The following is a 17511-nucleotide window of genomic DNA, read 5'->3' on the forward strand; positions in this document are numbered from 1 at the left end:
GGGACCCCCTCGGGGACCGCAGCATTATTCATACCCCAGGAAATACCAGTTTAGCCAGTACTGAGAACTTCTTTGCTTTGGGAAATGTCAGTATTTGTATGTTGCATAACTTAATCCGCAGCCCGGCTCTGTGTCACCAGACTGGATCCAGAGGTCGTTGGACAACCACGAAATAACGTGCCCGGCCCTGGTTTGGTCGGCTCCTTCTGTCAGTCACCTCGAGACGGGGAGGCATTTGTTTACTGCCTGTGTGTTTATAAATGGTGTTGCGACTTGAAAACAACTGTATGGTTCTAAGAAGATTTTGTTGGGATTTTTGTTGCAGCACACTCGTGAGACTAAAATTAGCCTGAACAGTGCCTTAAAAAAATTGTTTTTCTTAAATTGAATTTATAGAACATGAATTTGGGGACTGGTGGTTTGGGGCCCAAACTCACGGAGCTCAGAGACTACCTAGGGGCCACTCCTGACTTTGCGCTTTGCAGTCACGCTGGCAGTGGGTGGGGGTAGATCCAAAACGGGCAGTGTGAAAGGTCAGGGCTTGAACCCTGTACAGTCACCTACCCCGTATCTTTGTGGGCGATTAAATTTTCTCTAACTTATAAAATTTGTCTCTGATTAGGTGATGCAATTGAAAAGGAATTTCGACCCGTGGACGGTCAGAAAAAGACAAGTGTTATTGTTAAGAACTTTTTTTCCTTTTCCTTTCAGGTGGAAGTGTTGTATTTTGCCAAAAGTGCTGAAATAGCAGGAACTCGATCTGAGACCATTTCTGTGCCACAAGAAATAAGAGCATTGCAGCTGTGGAATGAGATAGAAACTCTGCATCCTGGGTGACTGTTGTGTAGAGTGCACTTGATACCCAAAGCTATGTGAATGAAATATTTATGTAAAGGACAAAGTGTATTTTGATTGTCATGCCAAATGTAAAAAAGACCTATTAGGTCATTTTTCTGGAACAACTTTTAAAAATACACATTTTTCTGTATTTATAAATACACACTTAAAGAATTTAAAGATCTTTTAACAAACACTGAGCTGGAGTATTCTCAAATGGGTATTATTATATCTGCTTCTATTATTTATACAATGTTCAAAATGAAAGATTCACATTTATAATTTTATGATTGCAAATTAATTTTAAATTTTGTGCTTTAAACTTCTGTATCCAGGCCCTTTCTTAGAACATTCTTTACTTTCTTGAACATTCTTTACTCCTTTTTGCTAGGAACTTTTAGCGACCCCAGGTATACAAAAATAGGTTTACGAACCAAACAACTGATAATAAATCATTTATTTTCAAGCCTCCTCCCTAGCCCCATTGACCCTAACCCCATATTGGATCACTATGCACAGATTTAGAAGCTAGGTAGGACTTAGAGAATTCAAAATAGAAATTTAGAAGATTTTTTAAAAAGAAACAGATAAGTCCCAGCTGTTTGTTAACTTTTTTGCAACGTTTTGACTTTGTGGTTCTCTAAATTTGCTGTTTTTCCTACCTCAAGTTCTCTTTGAACAGAGTACTGAAACTGGTTGATCTGAAGCTGTTCCAAAAATATAAATGGTATTGGGCTGGAGCAATAGCACAGCGGGTAGGGTGTTTGCCTTGCATGCGGCCAACCCGGGTTCGAATCCCAGCATCCCATATGGTCCCCTGAGCACTGCCAGAGTTAATTCCTGAGTGCAGAGCCAGGAGTGACCCCTGTGCATCGCCGGGTGTGACCCCCCCAAAAAAAGATAAAGAATCAAAAACCAAAAATAGAAATGGTTTTCATATATATGTGTAAAACATACATCATGACCATCCTGTTATTCATCGATTGCCTCGAGCAGGCCCTAGTAACGTCTCCTTCGTCCTAGCCCTGAGATTTTTTTAAAAAGTGCCATATTCAAGGCTCTTTCAGAGTTAGGAGAATGAGACCTATCATTGTTACTGGTATTTGGCATATTGGGTACGCCACGGGGAGTTTGCCAGACTCTGCCGTGTGGGCAGGTTACATTCGGTAGCCTGCCAGTTTGTCCTGTTCTTGACTTATTCCTGTCATATTCATAAGCATATAAAGCTTTATATATTGTTATGTACTTCTACTTTTCATTAGATGTCTTAGTATTCTAGGATAGGAGATCCTACCATTTCAAATTGGTGCTTTTAAGCCTTTTCAACCATAAGTGAATTTCACTTATGGATTAAGTTCTTCTAACCTCATTTCATCAACCATTTAAACTTTATGAATGGGAATAATCAGGAAGGAGGCTACCCAGAAGGTCGTAGGTGCAAGGATTTGTTACCTACCCCTGAATAAAGCTACAGTGTTTCCAGTTTTCATATCCTAATGTACTTTTACTGTTCTAAATGTTAGGGACAGTGTCCAGAAAAGACTTAAATTCTGATTAGCAACTTTGGCTTCTGACAGGGAGGAGATAGACTTTCACTGTAGCTGTAGAGCTCACTCTGGAAATAGGAGAATAAAAAATGATACTGCAAAATTCGAAGCGGGGTTATGTAACTGTTTTAACTTGGACATCCTAGGGACTTATAAGGTTATCACATCATGTATTTTCAAAGGAAAATCTACTCCTTGAATTGACATCTTTTGAGTTGCCCTTAAGTGTCCTGACGAAGCAGCAATAGATCACAGGTATGCTACTCTGATAAAGTAGAGGAGCACCACTGCTTTGGAGCACCAATGTCCTAATTTACCTTAAACCTTTAACCAGCTAGAAGATACTGGTCTTGCGGGAAACATCCTTGCTATACTTAGTGCGTTTATACACTTTGAGATTCCTGGGGAGCATGTGGACTCAACAGGACATTTTTCTTGATTTTTTTCCTTTTCTGTTTGGGGGATCATATCTGGCAGTGCTCAGGGCTTACTCCTGGCTCTGTACTCATGGATCAACTATGACGGGTTCAGGAGTCCATATGGAATGCTGGGTATTGAACCTTCCATAGGCTGGATAAGTACCCTGTCCTCTGTACTATCCCTCTGGCCCAAGACAGACATTTTTCTTTTCTTTTGACCTGGTGTGAATGTGTCTCTTGTTTAGTTATTATTTGGATGTCTGGTTGTTGGTTGAATTCCACAAGATACACAACATCCAAGTGAGGACTGTTTGTGGTTGATTTTTTAAAAAATTATTTTAGTAGGACTACATAGACAAAGGGCTGGAGCGATAGCACAGCGGGTAGGGCGTTCGCCTTACACGCGGCCAACATGGCCGACCCGAGTTCAATTCCTCCGCCCCTCTCGGAGAGCCTGGCAAGCTACTGAGAGTATTCGATATGCCAGACACAGTAACAACGAAGTCTCCAATGGAGACGTTACTGGGCCCGCTCGAGCAAATCGACGATCAACGGGAGGGCCTTTACATAGACAAAATGCTGTTAAAATTTTTTGTAGTTGGACTTCAGTGGATGTTCCTTTCTGTATAGAAAGAGTCAGATTATTGACTTCCAGATGATGCTTCAAAAAATAAATTTCTGCAATGTTTTTGATTACTGAAGAGATTTGAGGCCTAATTGAGCATTGGTGGTTCTAATTTTATTTTTTATTTTCCTCTTCAGATTGGCTGATGTGAAAAATCAGGTGATATTTGCTGTTCGTCAAGAATATGTCGAACTTGGAGATCAACTTCTCCTGCTTCAATCAGGAGACGAAATTGCCATTATCCCCCCCATCAGTGGAGGGTAACAGTGCTTTGGAGCCACTTGGGTACGTGAAAAGTACTTTCTTTTTTTGGAGGGGGAGGGCACTCCTGATGGGTCTTAAGGCCTATTTCCGGTTCTGTGCTTGGGGTTCACTTGTGGCAACACTTAGAAGTCTAGTGGGTATTGGGGATGAAATCTGCCCCCCCCCCCCTTTACAAAACATTTGCTTAGCACAAAATATGTTCTTAAGTCAGTCTTGTGGAGAATCAGGAGGAATAATGTGGTTTGTTCTTTTGTATACTTTTTGTACACTAACACTTTATTGAAGTGGGCAACTCTTTTTTTTTAATTGAATCACTGTGAGATACAGTTACAAAGCTTTTATGTTTGAGTTTTAGTCATACAATGTTGAACATCCAGCCCTCCACCAGTGCACATTTTCCACCACTAATCCCCCCCAACCCCCCATCCCAACCCTCCTCCTGCCTCTATGGCAGACAATTTCCCCCATTCTCTGTCTCTACTTTTGGGCTTTATGGTTTGCACTATAGATACTGAGAGGCTATCACGTTTGTCCTTTATCTACTTTCAGCACACATCTCCCATCCCGAATGATTCCTCCAACCATCATTGACTTGGTGATCCCTTCTCTATTCCAGCTTGAAAGGGCAACTCTTTATTGGTGCAGAAAATCTACTGTCTATCTACACAAATATGCATATATATGCACATATAACTTTGCATCAATTCTGTTTCTGCTATTGTTATTCATTATTGCAAGTAGTTTAATGTTTGTTTTATATGTTCATTCTATTCACTTAACATGGTTTAAGACTTTATAGGGCCAGAGAGATAGTACAGTGGGTAATGTGCTTGCACTCAGCCAGCCCAGGTCAATTCCTTTTAGCCCCATCTACCCTTAGTCTCCTAGCCCCTCCAAGAGTGAGCCCCAAATACTGAGCCAGGAATAAAACCTAAACTTCACTGGGTATGGCCCCCAAACAAGTAACTAGAAAAGACTTTACTGTGTCTCAGATACAATGCTGTACACTGGAGTGGTAGTATACTTATTTTGAAGGAGGGGAAACAAATTTTGGAGATGTTAAAAAGCTTATCTATGAGCACATAAGTAGTAAGTGAATGGCCCAAGTCTTGAGCTCAGATTATTGGTCTATGTTCTTTTTCATCATGGTAATAACTCTCCTGGGCAGAGAAATGCAGAAAACGTCACAGCTGGCAAACAGATGCCTGTGCCTAAAAAGAGAGTTGAGGTGGCTGTGTGAACCTGTCCTCTTTTCAGATATATGAGTAGGGTGATAAGTAAGAACATTTCTCAGTGTAGTCTGGAGAGGCTAATTCGTTGTCAGCTGAAGAATTGAATATTGTGGAGAGTAATGTAGATCCAAAGCTCTTGGTAAGTTAGAAATAAAGGAAAGCTTTAACTTGATAGGGTTTTTCTTTCCCCAAAATGAAGAGAAAATATTAGTATACTCAGTAACAAAAAGTGGGGTTTAAGTTTTCAAAGGAACAAGCTAAGGGTTATTGTTTTTCCCCATCCCTTCTAACACACACACACACACACACACACACACACACACACACACACACACAGATGTGCACTTGCATGTTTGCAAGGCCTCTTAGAGGTCAGAGCCACAGAAAGTAAAAAATAAATGGTGCAGAGCAAATAGTTCAGCAGCATCTGTCATTAAAGGGGTGTGTGATGATGATTAGAGTTGTTCTTTGGAAAGATTAGGAAGATTAATTAGCATTTTGTATTATTTGAACATGTTTGACAGGATCTGTCTGTAGCATGTAATTTTAGGACCACTATGTTCTCACGGATTCAAACTATGGGAACTCAGTGTGATTTGAAGTTCATAGACCACATTCGGGTTATCTCTGTCTTCCTGCATTAAAAAGAAACTCAGGTAGCTTGTACAGGAGGTAAACAGCCAGGAATCAAGTGTTACACGTGAAGTAATTTTTTTTTTTAAGTAACTGGAAGGAGACAGGGTAAAGAACATTGCATTTTGTACTTTCTTTGGTTAATCTTGACTGAGTCCTTAGCTGCTTGAGGCTTCTTTCTCGCATCTTTCAACAGACACGAAGGCTCACAAGTTTACGATGATATTCAGAATCCTTGTGATCTGCAAGATCCACCCCGCCTGCCTATTTTCTGCCCCTGTTCTCCCTTGCTCTCGGTTCTGGTATTCCGAAGGTTCTGGAATGCTCTATGTTTTTGTCTCAGAGCTTTTCCATTTGTCTTTCCCTGACTTTGCAGAGGGCGGGGGTGGGGAGGATTCCTCTAGAAGGATGCTTTTTTCTGGGGCAGGGAAGATAGGGCTCCACGTCTGATGGTGCTCGGGGCATCCTACTGGCTTTGGGTACAGGAGTTGTTCCTGGTTGGGTATCAGGGGACCCTTTGGAGTACCAGGATCGAAACTGGGTGCAAGTGCAAGGCAAATGCCTTACCCTCTGTATTATCTCTCTAGCCTGCTAAGGAAGCATTCTTTCTTCTTAGGTCTTCACCATAAATATTACATCTTGAGGGGGCATCCTTCCATGATGCTTTAGTCTCAGAAAACTCCTTCTCAGCCCTCAGCTTCTGTCTCAAAAACTTTTATTTCTCAGAATTTCCCTCTTTGTAATTTCTATTTATTGTTTCCCCCCTTCCACGTGAGTGTACTGGACAGGAGTCTGTGTCTTTTGTTCCCTGGTCTATCTCTAATGCACTGGGTAGTGTCAGACCCTTAATGAGTTTGTAGTAAATATTCCATAGATATGGGCGGGAGAGCTATTGCAACAGGTAAGGCCCTTGCCCTTCACACCATCAACCTGGGCTTGATCCCCACTTGGTACCTTGAGCACTGCCAGGAGTGATTCCTGAGTACAGAGCAAGGAGTAAGCCAGGTGTGATGCAAAAACAAAACAAAATAATATCCTGTGGATAAAATGAAGATGGCATAGCAAGACACAGCCCTTGGCGAACTGGGAATGCAGTTCATCCCCTCATTTCCTCCAGTAACCGGGCTTGTGCTGAGGTGAACCCCCTCCCTGCAGAGATCTGCTCTCCCTCCTTTTTCAAAGGTGGTTAGTTGGTGGTGAAAGGTGGTGGATGTGCTTGTGGAAGTGGGTGGTGATATCTCTGCTGTACTGTGAAGAAGGGAGACGGGTAGGCATTTGAGAATTCAGAATACTGGGATATGAGAGAGTATGTTTTAAATGATCATTTTTAGTGGAAAATTCCTTTTGATGCTGTGCTTGATTTATTAGAGATATTTAGACATACATGGACTTTGGCTGAAATTTTAACCTGTGTGCAGTGAATCAAGTAGCAACATGCCTCTGAATCCATATAATGTAGAAAAATTGTAAGTCGAGACACAGCCTGGTAGTTCAGTGTTTTGCCTCTGGTTCCTATGTTAAGGCTTATTAATATCTTATTTCTAGGAAAGATGTGAATGAAGTAGAAGAGAAATCTAAAGATATAATAAAATTCACTGCTGAGAAACTTTCAGTAGATGAAGTCTCACAGTTGGTGATTTCTCCACTCTGTGGTGCAATATCCCTCTTCGTAGGTGAGTTGTAATTTTCACTGCATCTATTGACTGCACAAGACAATGTAAATGAGCGAGTATGTCCCATGTTCCGTATTATTTAGAGGATTTGAAGACTGGAATAGTAAACCAATATTACCAATTGAGGACCGGAGAGATAGTACAGTGGGTAGGGCATTTACCTTGCACATGACTGACACGGGTTCGATCTCCAGAACCCATATGGTCCCCTGAGCACTGCTAAGTATGGCCCAAAAAACATCAACAAATGGGCTGGATCAATAGTACATCAGGTAGGGTGTTTGCCTTACACTCGGCCAACCAGGTTTTAATCCCCGGTATCTCATGTGGTCCCCTGAGCACTGCAAGGAGTAATTCGTGAGCATAACCAGGTGTGACCCAAAAAGCAAAAATTAAATAAATTGAAAACAACAGCAACAACAAAGATTACCCATTGAGAGGGTAAACATTTTTATAGTTTTATATTTTTATGTTCGTAAACTTCAAATGAAGGATAAAAATCTTTATTAATTGAAAGAATCCTGTATTTTCTAAATACCAATGAGAAATGATATAATTTGATAGTAATCCTGATAACTTAGTTTTTCTTCATATATATTAAATATCAGGTATACATATATATTTTTCAAAGATTTTTACTCTTATAGCTTGTCCTGAGTGTTTTCACAGTGTCTTTCATCAATGTCATTTTATTTCCTTAATGTTATGGTAATTATCATTTGTTTTTCTAATTAGGTTTTTTATTTTCATAGAAAATTGCAACTTTTAGTGAAATTATTGTGTTACTTGTTTATTTAAAAATCCATTTTTATTTATTTATTTTAAAATTTTTATTAGTGAAACACCATGAGGTACAGTTGTAGACTTACAAATTTTTGTGCTTGGGTTTCAGTTATATAATGATCGAGTACCAGTGCCATTTTTATTTTTCTAATAAGTCTGTTTCTTTTTCTTTCCCTTCTTATTTTTGTAGGGACTACAAGAAATAACTTTGAAGGGAAAAAGGTCATTAGTTTAGAATATGAAGCATATCTACCAATGGCAGAAAATGAAGTCAGAAAAATTTGTGCTGATATGAGACAGAAGTGGCCCGTGAAGCACATTGCTGTGTTCCACAGACTTGGGTACGGTACCCTTCCTTGGCATGGAAGTGATGCTCAGTGTTCATGACCTCTGCGCTCATCCCGATGGCGGAGTTCTGTAGGACCAGGAGAGGATGGTTTGTGTATTACTGGGACCTAGAGACCCAGCTCAGGAGACACAGCGCGCCTGTTGGGGGGAAACACATGGCGCACGTTTTACCCGGGCTCTGAGCCCAGCAGCCCGTGCTGATGTGTGCTAGAGTCCTCAAGGCCTTTTCAGCTTGGCTCTGTCAACTGAACTGTTGATCTCAAAGTCAGCCAACAGTTTTTTTTTTTTTAATGGAAGTGTGTTGGAATAACATGAAATGAATTTGCCTTTATCTCCCACTAAAAGGATTATAGTTCTAACTTGTAAAAAGAATCTAGCAATTGAGATTCATATAACTTCTTGTTAATTTGTTTTTAATAACTTGTTTTGTTAATAGCCAGTTAATACATTAATAACCAGTGTTAGCAGCCCTTTAATATTTATTGCATGAGTATGGCACAGAACCTAATTTTAAATTCTGTGCTATTCTCATTGTGCATTAACTTTTTTTTTTAATTGACTCACTGTGAGATACACAGTTACAAAGCTGTTGATAATCAGGTTTCAGTCATACAATCTTCCAACACCCATCCCTCCATCAGTCCATCACTGTACATTTCCCACCACCTGTGCCCCCAGTTTCCTTCTTGACATCTCCCTCCCCCCCATCCTATCATTCTATCCCTGTGACAGTCTCTCTCTTTCTCTCTCTCTCTCCCACACACACACACACACACTCTCTCTCTCTCTCTCTCTCTGACCCTCTCTGTCTCTCTCTCTCCCTCTCTCTCTTTGCCCCGCTCCCTCTCCATTTCTCTCTCTTGCTCCCTCCTCTTCCCTTTCCCTCTCTCTCTACCTCTTTCCTTTCCCTTTTGGGCACTATGGCTTGCATACAGATACTGCAGGGTTATCAGGTTTGTTCCTTTCCCTACTCTGAGCATGTGGTTCTGATCCAGAGTGATCATTTCCAACTATTTTTGGTATCGTGGTTTCTTCTCTATCCTAACTGCCTTTTCTCAGCATTGCCCTTCATTAAGGGCAACTTTTGGTTTGAATCAGATATTTATTGAATTTGTGAAAGGTCCCATTCTTGAGGTCTCTTATCTTCTTAAACAGGCTTAACAGATAGATGCTAACAGATTTGGCACCATGTAAATACCCCGTCTTAATGAAACTGGAATGAATCGCTCTTTCCTAATATAATTGGATGTTTACAGCAGAACTGAATATTTAGTTTTAGAATGGCATCACTGGAACTTCTTTTCACGTACATAGTAAATCTTTAACATGTGACTCCAGAGGAGATGCTGAATTCATTTCTTCATTCTGTTAAGCCTAGTTCCAGTGTCAGAAGCAAGCATAATCATCGCCGTCTCCTCAGCCCACAGGGCTGCCTCTCTTGAAGCTGTGAGCTATGCCATAGACACTTTAAAGGCCAAGGTGCCCATATGGAAAAAGGTAAGTTAAGAAAATAATCCAGTTTTGCAATTTGGGACATGACTTTTCTCAGAATTTTCAAAGGCTGAGGAATGAAGAGTACACACAGAATTTGTGTGTATGGGTTATCACCTGAATCTTTATGCATCCTGTTTTCTGTATCTTTGAAATAGATATTTAGTGATAATCCTCTTTCCCAGGACTGTTGTGTATTTAAATTTATGTCCCAAAGAATGCATAGCACGGAGTTGACCTTAACAAGTGATAGCATTGAAAATTTCTCAGTCCATGCCTGTGATCTACTTACCTTGGACTAGAACTCCATTAAGACCAACAATCTTGTCTTTGAGAAGTGAGTATGTGACTGCATAAGCAGGTGCTGAAAGAGATCCTTCAAGACCAAGGAGCCTTCTTCTAGAACCAAGTTTTAGGAGGAAAAGAGGGTGGGGGGGGGGGGGTTACTTCCTCATAGCAAAGTTATACAAAGTGGCTTTTAAAATACAAGTAGGAAAAAAAATAAAGTCAAGTAGGAAATTCTGCGTTGTTTGCTGCCAGTACATCAAATCATAAAGACCAAATTGAGAGTATTTCTCCCCTATTGTTGCTGCATTGGTAGTGGGATTGTTCTGTCCTCTCACCCATGTGCATTGAAGCTTTTGCGATTCTAAAATCACGTTGTGGGTGACTGCGAAGCAGAGGAATGAATTTATTGACTGAGGAATTTACAGCTGAGAAATGAATTCCTTGGCTTCCCTGAGGAGCCCACTGCCCTCGGCCGTGCTATAGCTGGATGTGCTCTCCCCAGGACCTCTGAAACCTGGTGACTGACTACACGATCGCAATGAAAGTTGAAATCCATTCCTGTGAGGGTCTCCCTGGGGATGCGAGGATAGGGTATGTGGCTGAGACAGTCTTAGGAGAACTCACTCTCATGGTTACTTTCCTGGGAGCAAGACTGTTGACAGGGCCCTGGAGAGCGCGAGACAGAGCAAGACAGAGCTTGGCTTGCTTGATCAGCCAGGCACAGTGAACACCCGGCCAATAACGCAGGCAAGAGCTAAGGACAGGCATTGGGGTATATTCTTGTTTTTGACTTTGAGGACTCTGGGACTTTTATTTTTCTGTTTGTCAAAGGTAGGAGGTCATAAAGGTATTCTGAGGACCATTGAATTTGGATTCTTCTCCCTCAGAAATAGAATCCAGTTGGAGAGTGTGAAAAGAATGTGTTATGTTCTTACTCCCTTTTCTTCCAAAATTATCTCCATTCTAACCTAGTTCTAGTCCAGCCTGTGATTTGAGGTCACCTGTGGTTAGGCAGAGGGTGTCTCTCTGTGTAGCTCACTTCCAGGCAGCTGTCTAAGCAGTACAGACCTCTGACGTACTCAAGAGTTTCTGAAGGTGGTCACTTAATTTTACAGGAATGGAAACCTTTTGGAAACCTTTTGGCCTTTGGGAAAACATATTTAAGAATGTAAGGTGTATTCAGAAAGAAAGAAAATATATAGATATAAATATGTATGTGTATATTTTGGGAGGGACATACCCAGTAGTACTTAGGGCTTATCCCTGGATCTTTGATCCAAGATTATTCCTGGCAAACTCAGGGGACCATTCGTGTTTCTGGGGATCAAACTGGGTTTGACTGTGCAAGGCAAGCACCCTCCCCGCTGCACTGTTCCTCTGGCCCCAGAAAAAGAAGTTTAAAACTGAAATTTCTTCTGTGTTCTGTATACCCTTGCCTCAAGCTGCTGCTGACCTGATCCCAGGTGGAATTAATTGCTTACGAGTCATCACAGTACCCCTGGGGGACTGGTTCCGGTACCTTCCTCCCATCTCACACTGTAGTACCTTGTAAGAAAAATAGCCTGGTTTGCCCTGTGATGATTTGCATATACCCTGTGTGCTTCCTCACATGTGCTTTCAATGAATTTGCAGCCTTTTTATTTATTCATTTATTTATTTATTGGAATTCTGGAATTTTAATAATTAAATCTGGAGGGATTTCTGCCAAAAGCCTCTGGATTTCGAGATTTGTTTCTTAGTCTCTGGGATCATGGCCATTCAGCAACTCGATCAGGAACCAGAGTGGCTGTTCGTGGGCAGCGACTCAGGGAGCAGCTTTTTTTTTTTAAATACTTGCAGACCTCCTCAGATCCCATCGACTGGCAGTCAACAACTTCTGCTGTAAATCATCTTTGGATTATTTGCAATCCCTACTACAATGCAAATAATCTGTGAATAGCTGCTGTACTGGGTTGTGGAAGGAGCAAGGGCCAGGGGAAATGTCTGTACCTTCTCAGTACAGAGGCAGCCTCGGGGGCTCGAGCCCCACGGCCCAGGGTTTTCTCTGTTGGTCGTGGGATGAACCATAAAGGGCAGAAGCCAGGAGGCAGCCCTGGGCAGCGACTCTTTGTCACTTTGTGGTGACACCTTGTCAAGGGCTTGTCTCTCATTCTCCATTTGCATTAGGAGTTTTTAAGTGTTGGGAACATGTGTATTTGGTTTTCTTCTTTTCAGTGCATTATACAAATGTTTATAAGAGGATTGTTAAAAGAGGAAAATATTTAGTAATGATATTCAATTGTCTGACTTATTCAATTATAGTTGCATTTATTAAAATGCTTTGTTTGGGGGGCTGGAGAGATAGTACAGTGGGTAGGGCATTTGCCTTGCATGTGACCAACCCTGTTTCAATCCCTGACATGCCATATGGTCCCCCGAGCACTGCCAGGAGTAATTCCTGAGTATAGAGCCAGGAGTAACCCTTAGGCATCGACAGGTATAGTCCAAATACCAAAAAAATAAAAATTAAAAAACAGTAAGATGCTGTGTTCTGAATAACTCGTATTTCTAGTGTTTTATTTTTATTTTTTTATTTTTTTAGGAAATGTATGACGAATCATCATCATCTTGGAAAAGAAACAAAGAATGTTTTTGGGCAACCAATGATTAAATTACATAAGCTTTTAGATTGCTAACATTGGTGAAAATTTCATCTTTGATCACGGTTTGTTTTTTCTTCTCCAAAAGTTAAGAGAGTTTATTGAAGCACGATCTCTTATACTGGTGGGATAAAAGAGAATGAAAGCAAAGTTAATGGGTTTGGGATAAGGATTTGTACAGGAACTAGAAATAAAGACTTTGGGGAAGAAATGGAAGGATAATTGTGAGCAGCAAAGCCTCTGGTAGAGGATCGGGTTCTAATGGCAACTTCCGGCACTGATGTGTGGCCCTGTCCCCGCTGCCTGTAACTGTCTCAGTGAGAACCTGTTTCCCCCAACTTCTCGGCCACTGACTAAACTTTCATGAGCAGTGCATTATGGGAGTGTTAGCAGAACTAAGAGTTATAAAAATGTGTTATCAGAGAGTCAATATTATTTTTCTTGGAATTTTTATATTTAAATGAGCTAAATAAAAATGTTTAAGTAGCATTTTCTTATTTTTAAAAAAACTCAGTGATACTTGATATAGATTTCTTATATTTTAGAATTGTAGCACTGTAGCACTGTCCTCCATTGTTCATCAGTTTGCTTGAGCGGGTACCAGTAACGTCTCCATTGTGAGACTTGTTACTGTTTTTGGCATATCCAATATGGGGAGCTTGCCAGGCTCTGCTGTGCAGGTGGGATACTCTCGGTGGCTTGCCGGGCTCTCTGAGAGGGACGGAGGAATCGAACCCAGGTCAGCCACTTGCAAGGCAAACGCCCTACCCGCTTGTTAATTATTAGCGTAGTATCAGTATGAAATCAACATAACATCATAGATGCTAGCAAACTCACTAGCAGTAAGGGTGCTTTGTGTTTACCATGTTTATTTAAATTTGATGTACACCAATTAAGGGAAAATCATATGGTTATTTAATATTTTCATATAGTGTTCGTTTTATTTGCTAAAGCAAAATAATCATTAATAAAATCATTGATATCTTTTTTGCAAGATCTGTTTACTAAGCAGTGATCTTGATTTTAGTGGTTTATATATACATTGCCAGTAGATCTGTAAGTTTCATAGTTTCCTTTAGATAATAAAATATCAGCACTATTTTGTACAGTTAATGTCATCAAAATATTTGCACTATTCTTATTGAGAACAAAGACTATGTTTTCAGATGCTTAAACTGCTTTCTTAGTAATATTGTCATATCTAATGAAACCTAGGTTTTTTTTAAGCCCAAGAATTCATTTATCAGTAAGTATTGAATTCCTGTTCTGTGCCAGGCACCAAATATGTCTTTAAGGAAATTTGCCTTTATTCAGTAGGCTTTATGTAAGTCTGGAAAAGAGACTATTTGACCTGTTTAGCTCTAATACAGATCTAATACAGAGATAAGGGCGTTTGCTGGGGCCTGCAGATAGTTGGATGATGTTTAAAGACCTTTCTTGGTGCGATGTAATGTGGTAGCTCTTCCAGCAGAGGGCAATAGAGCGAGGTTTTCAGTTGATTGCTGTTATAGAATTCAGTTGTTACCTGTTTTCTTTATTGTACGTTAGAATCATTCTTATATTATTACATTTTGTAGGAATAGTCCTTATATGAAAATGAATACTGTTTCTGTATAAGATACTGATTTTGTATAAACTCAGGGCCTCCTTTCATGTAAGCTTAGCCTATGAACAAAATCTTAAGTTCCAGTGATTGATCATTTGTTGTTCCCTTATTGTGTCTCTTTCTGGGAGGCGGGGGGTGGGGGTGGGCTCGGGCAGATGACCCACACTGGAGATGCACAGGACTTACTCCTGGCTCTGCACTCAGGGATCAATTCTGCGGTGCTGGTCAGTCCTATGCAGGCAAGCACCTTCCTCCTGCACCATCACTCCAGTTCCTTTTTTTTATCCTACATATGGTAGAGATCTTTTTTAAAAAAATTGTGGGGTGGCGACACCTACGTATATACAGATGAATTGAGCTCATCAAAAAACTTCATGAAATTTAAATTGATGATAAGCTGATAGAGTAATTTTTTTCCAAGTATTTTTAGAGGTATGTGATTTTTTAAAAATATTACTAATCTGCTAGTGCATTTTAAGATTTACATGAAATAGGTAAATACTGCAAATGTACAATTTAGTAAAAAAACTTAAGATATGTTTAATAGGTTTCTTTGTTTAAAATATTAAAGAATATTTTGGCCGGAAGAATAATGCGATGGGTCAGGTGCTTACCTTGCATGTGACCGACCCGGGTTTGATCCCCAGCATTCCTTATGTTCCCCTGAACTTGCCAGGAGTAATTCCTGAGCTAAGAGTTAGGAGTCAACCCTGAATACCACCAGGTGTATCCCAAAACCAAAAAATCAGAGAAATTTTGATGAGAGAGCTTTTGTAGGTTTTACCTTTTTTCAGGGTGGGGCTTCCCAAACAGTGCTCAGAAGGTTTTGGGAGCCCCACCTGTGATTGTCAACCCACCAGGCCCTAGGCCTGAGGGTGTGATGTGATGCACTGCTGTCCAGGTGTCCAGGTAGCCCGATCATCATCAGGGCCTCCAGGGCTGCACCTGGACCATTTGGTGCCTGGAATCAAACCCAGACTGGGTGCCATGCCTCCTAACTGCTGTACCATCTTCCGTCCCACATTTGTAGATTTTTTTTTTGCAAGCTGATGTAGAAGAAATAGGAATTTTTATAAAATGACTTTACATTTTAGCACAAAATGGTTGCTTTAGGGCAGGCCTCCAGCAGCAATTCATAACTTCTGTGACTAAAGAGATTTAGTGTTTTTTTTTTCCTTCAGTGTTGTGTTTTAATGGCAGATACACATCAGACATACTTCCTGATTGTTATGCAATACACTGCCCTTAGGATTTGGTTCAGGAAGCAGGGTGGGGCTGGGGAGAGCTGAGGAAGGGTGCCAGCAGCTGATTGGGGATTGGGAGATAACGGGCTATACAACCCATCCTCTGCCAGCCCTCCTGCTAAGAGTATTTTAAAAATTAGCCATGCAGATGAATGCTCTTGCCTGTGACTTTTTCTAGGCACATATTTCACTTCCCCAACTTTAGCTGAATATAAATCATAAAGAGATTCCCGGATACTTGCGATAGAGTGGAAAATTCACACCTAGGGGCTAACTTCTGAAGGCAGTTTATGGTTCCTGTAAAGCTGCTTGTGGGCACTCCTGATCATATCAGAGATCAGCACGTCACTCTCCCTTATGTGTTCTGAAGAAACTGAGCTTATAAGATAGATACAGTGAAATTATAAGTCACAAAATTCAAAACTCAATGTAAATACATTTTTCGGAACAATGTTTATGATACTCAGTAGCATGGTAAGTATGAAAATAGTGGTTTACAATAAAATATTTTTGCCTAAAATGATTCCTGTACTTGACTACAAAGCACTCAACTTATATACATAGATTACTACTACAATTTGATTTTTTTTTTTCAGAAACCAGAAGTTGTGCCATTTGATGTAACAAACATGCATACATTTGTTTTTTTTTTTTGTTTTGGTGGAGAGAAAAAAGGCAAAAACAGGTCAAACAAAAAGCAGATATACTTATCACATCTTAATAACAGTTATTCATTATAGATGAAGGACAATATCTAGACAATTTCTCTTTTTGAAATATACAATTCTAACAGTTCTGCAATATATACATTTATATTTTGACTTTATCTGCCAAAATAAATCAAGTACACATGAAACCATCTTTTTATATTGACATAATTGCTACATTTTCACCTTTTAAGGTTAAAAGTTGTAGTTAGCATTTTATTCCCCATGTTTACTTCTGTAGGTTTTACCCTTTCAGCTTGATTAAAATGGGTGAGTGTGAATGTTTATGAAGAGCATAGTCTTAAAAAGCTTTGCATATAATTATATCCTGTGTGCAAGTTTCATTAAAGTGGACCAGGGCTTTTGGTTTGAAAAGACCTGCTTTTAAAAAAATAGTTTTAATTCATGGTATTTTCACATATTAACTTTTAACTGAAGACCAGAATAAATTGTACTTGTAGTATAATCACTGTGTTCATGACAAATTGGATTTAGTTTTCTTTATTCACAGTTAATAGGTAACTTCTGCTATTTTATAAAAACAGTTCTGCCAGCTAGAAAACATCCCATGCAGTTCCTCTTTCCTCTAAGTTAAATGATGCACAATTTCACATGTCAGTATGGTTTCTTTACCAACCACTCGACTGTAGTTCTATTTCATGCTTATGTGTAGTCATGCATGAAGCAACTCAGTTTTTAACACATTTTATGAATCTTTGTATACCATTTATAAAATGGAAACTTCCGTGTCTTGTAAACTCCCTACCCTACTTACTTTCGAAACAAAAGCGTGACTGAATAGGGAATACATAATCTCTCCAGACTATTTTTTGTTCTTTGATGTCTTGGGTGAATACAGTACGTCCAGTTAAGATTGCAGATGTGAAACCAAACCAAATCCCCAAATTTATATTTTTTCACTCAAAGTAGGTGTGTCCTGCCATCCAACATTACAATGAAATGACAGTAAGTGGACCATATTGTCGAAGGACCAGCTTTAGAAATAAATACAATCCAGAGCCTCTATCTCAGACGTGCTCTCATAACAGATGTTGCCTATTTGGGGCACCTTGCCCTTCAGTGCCGAGGTTCTCGCTTCTGCGAGGGATGACTTTGTCTCCCAGGAAGCCTTCTGCAGTGTCTGGGGAAGGTTTGGATTATTGGGGGCGCGGGGG

At 40.1% G+C, this 17511-nt stretch overlaps 1 protein-coding gene across 1 annotated transcript; it reads left to right on the plus strand.

Annotated features, from left to right (window-relative positions):
- Positions 1–711: 711 nt before the first annotated feature.
- On the plus strand, positions 712–13268 carry MOCS2 (molybdenum cofactor synthesis 2). Its single transcript, XM_056112161.1, has 6 exons — positions 712–833; positions 3566–3713; positions 7103–7230; positions 8204–8354; positions 9735–9858; positions 12722–13268. Exons 2-6 carry the CDS (start codon positions 3613–3615, stop codon positions 12788–12790), a joined length of 573 nt encoding a protein of 190 aa, XP_055968136.1. The 5' UTR covers positions 712–833; positions 3566–3612; the 3' UTR covers positions 12791–13268.
- Positions 13269–17511: the final 4243 nt, after the last annotated feature.

Source organism: Sorex fumeus, unplaced genomic scaffold (assembly GCF_029834395.1).
Source record: "Sorex fumeus unplaced genomic scaffold, SorFum_2.1 ptg000015l, whole genome shotgun sequence".
Classification (NCBI taxonomy): domain Eukaryota; kingdom Metazoa; phylum Chordata; class Mammalia; order Eulipotyphla; family Soricidae; genus Sorex; species Sorex fumeus.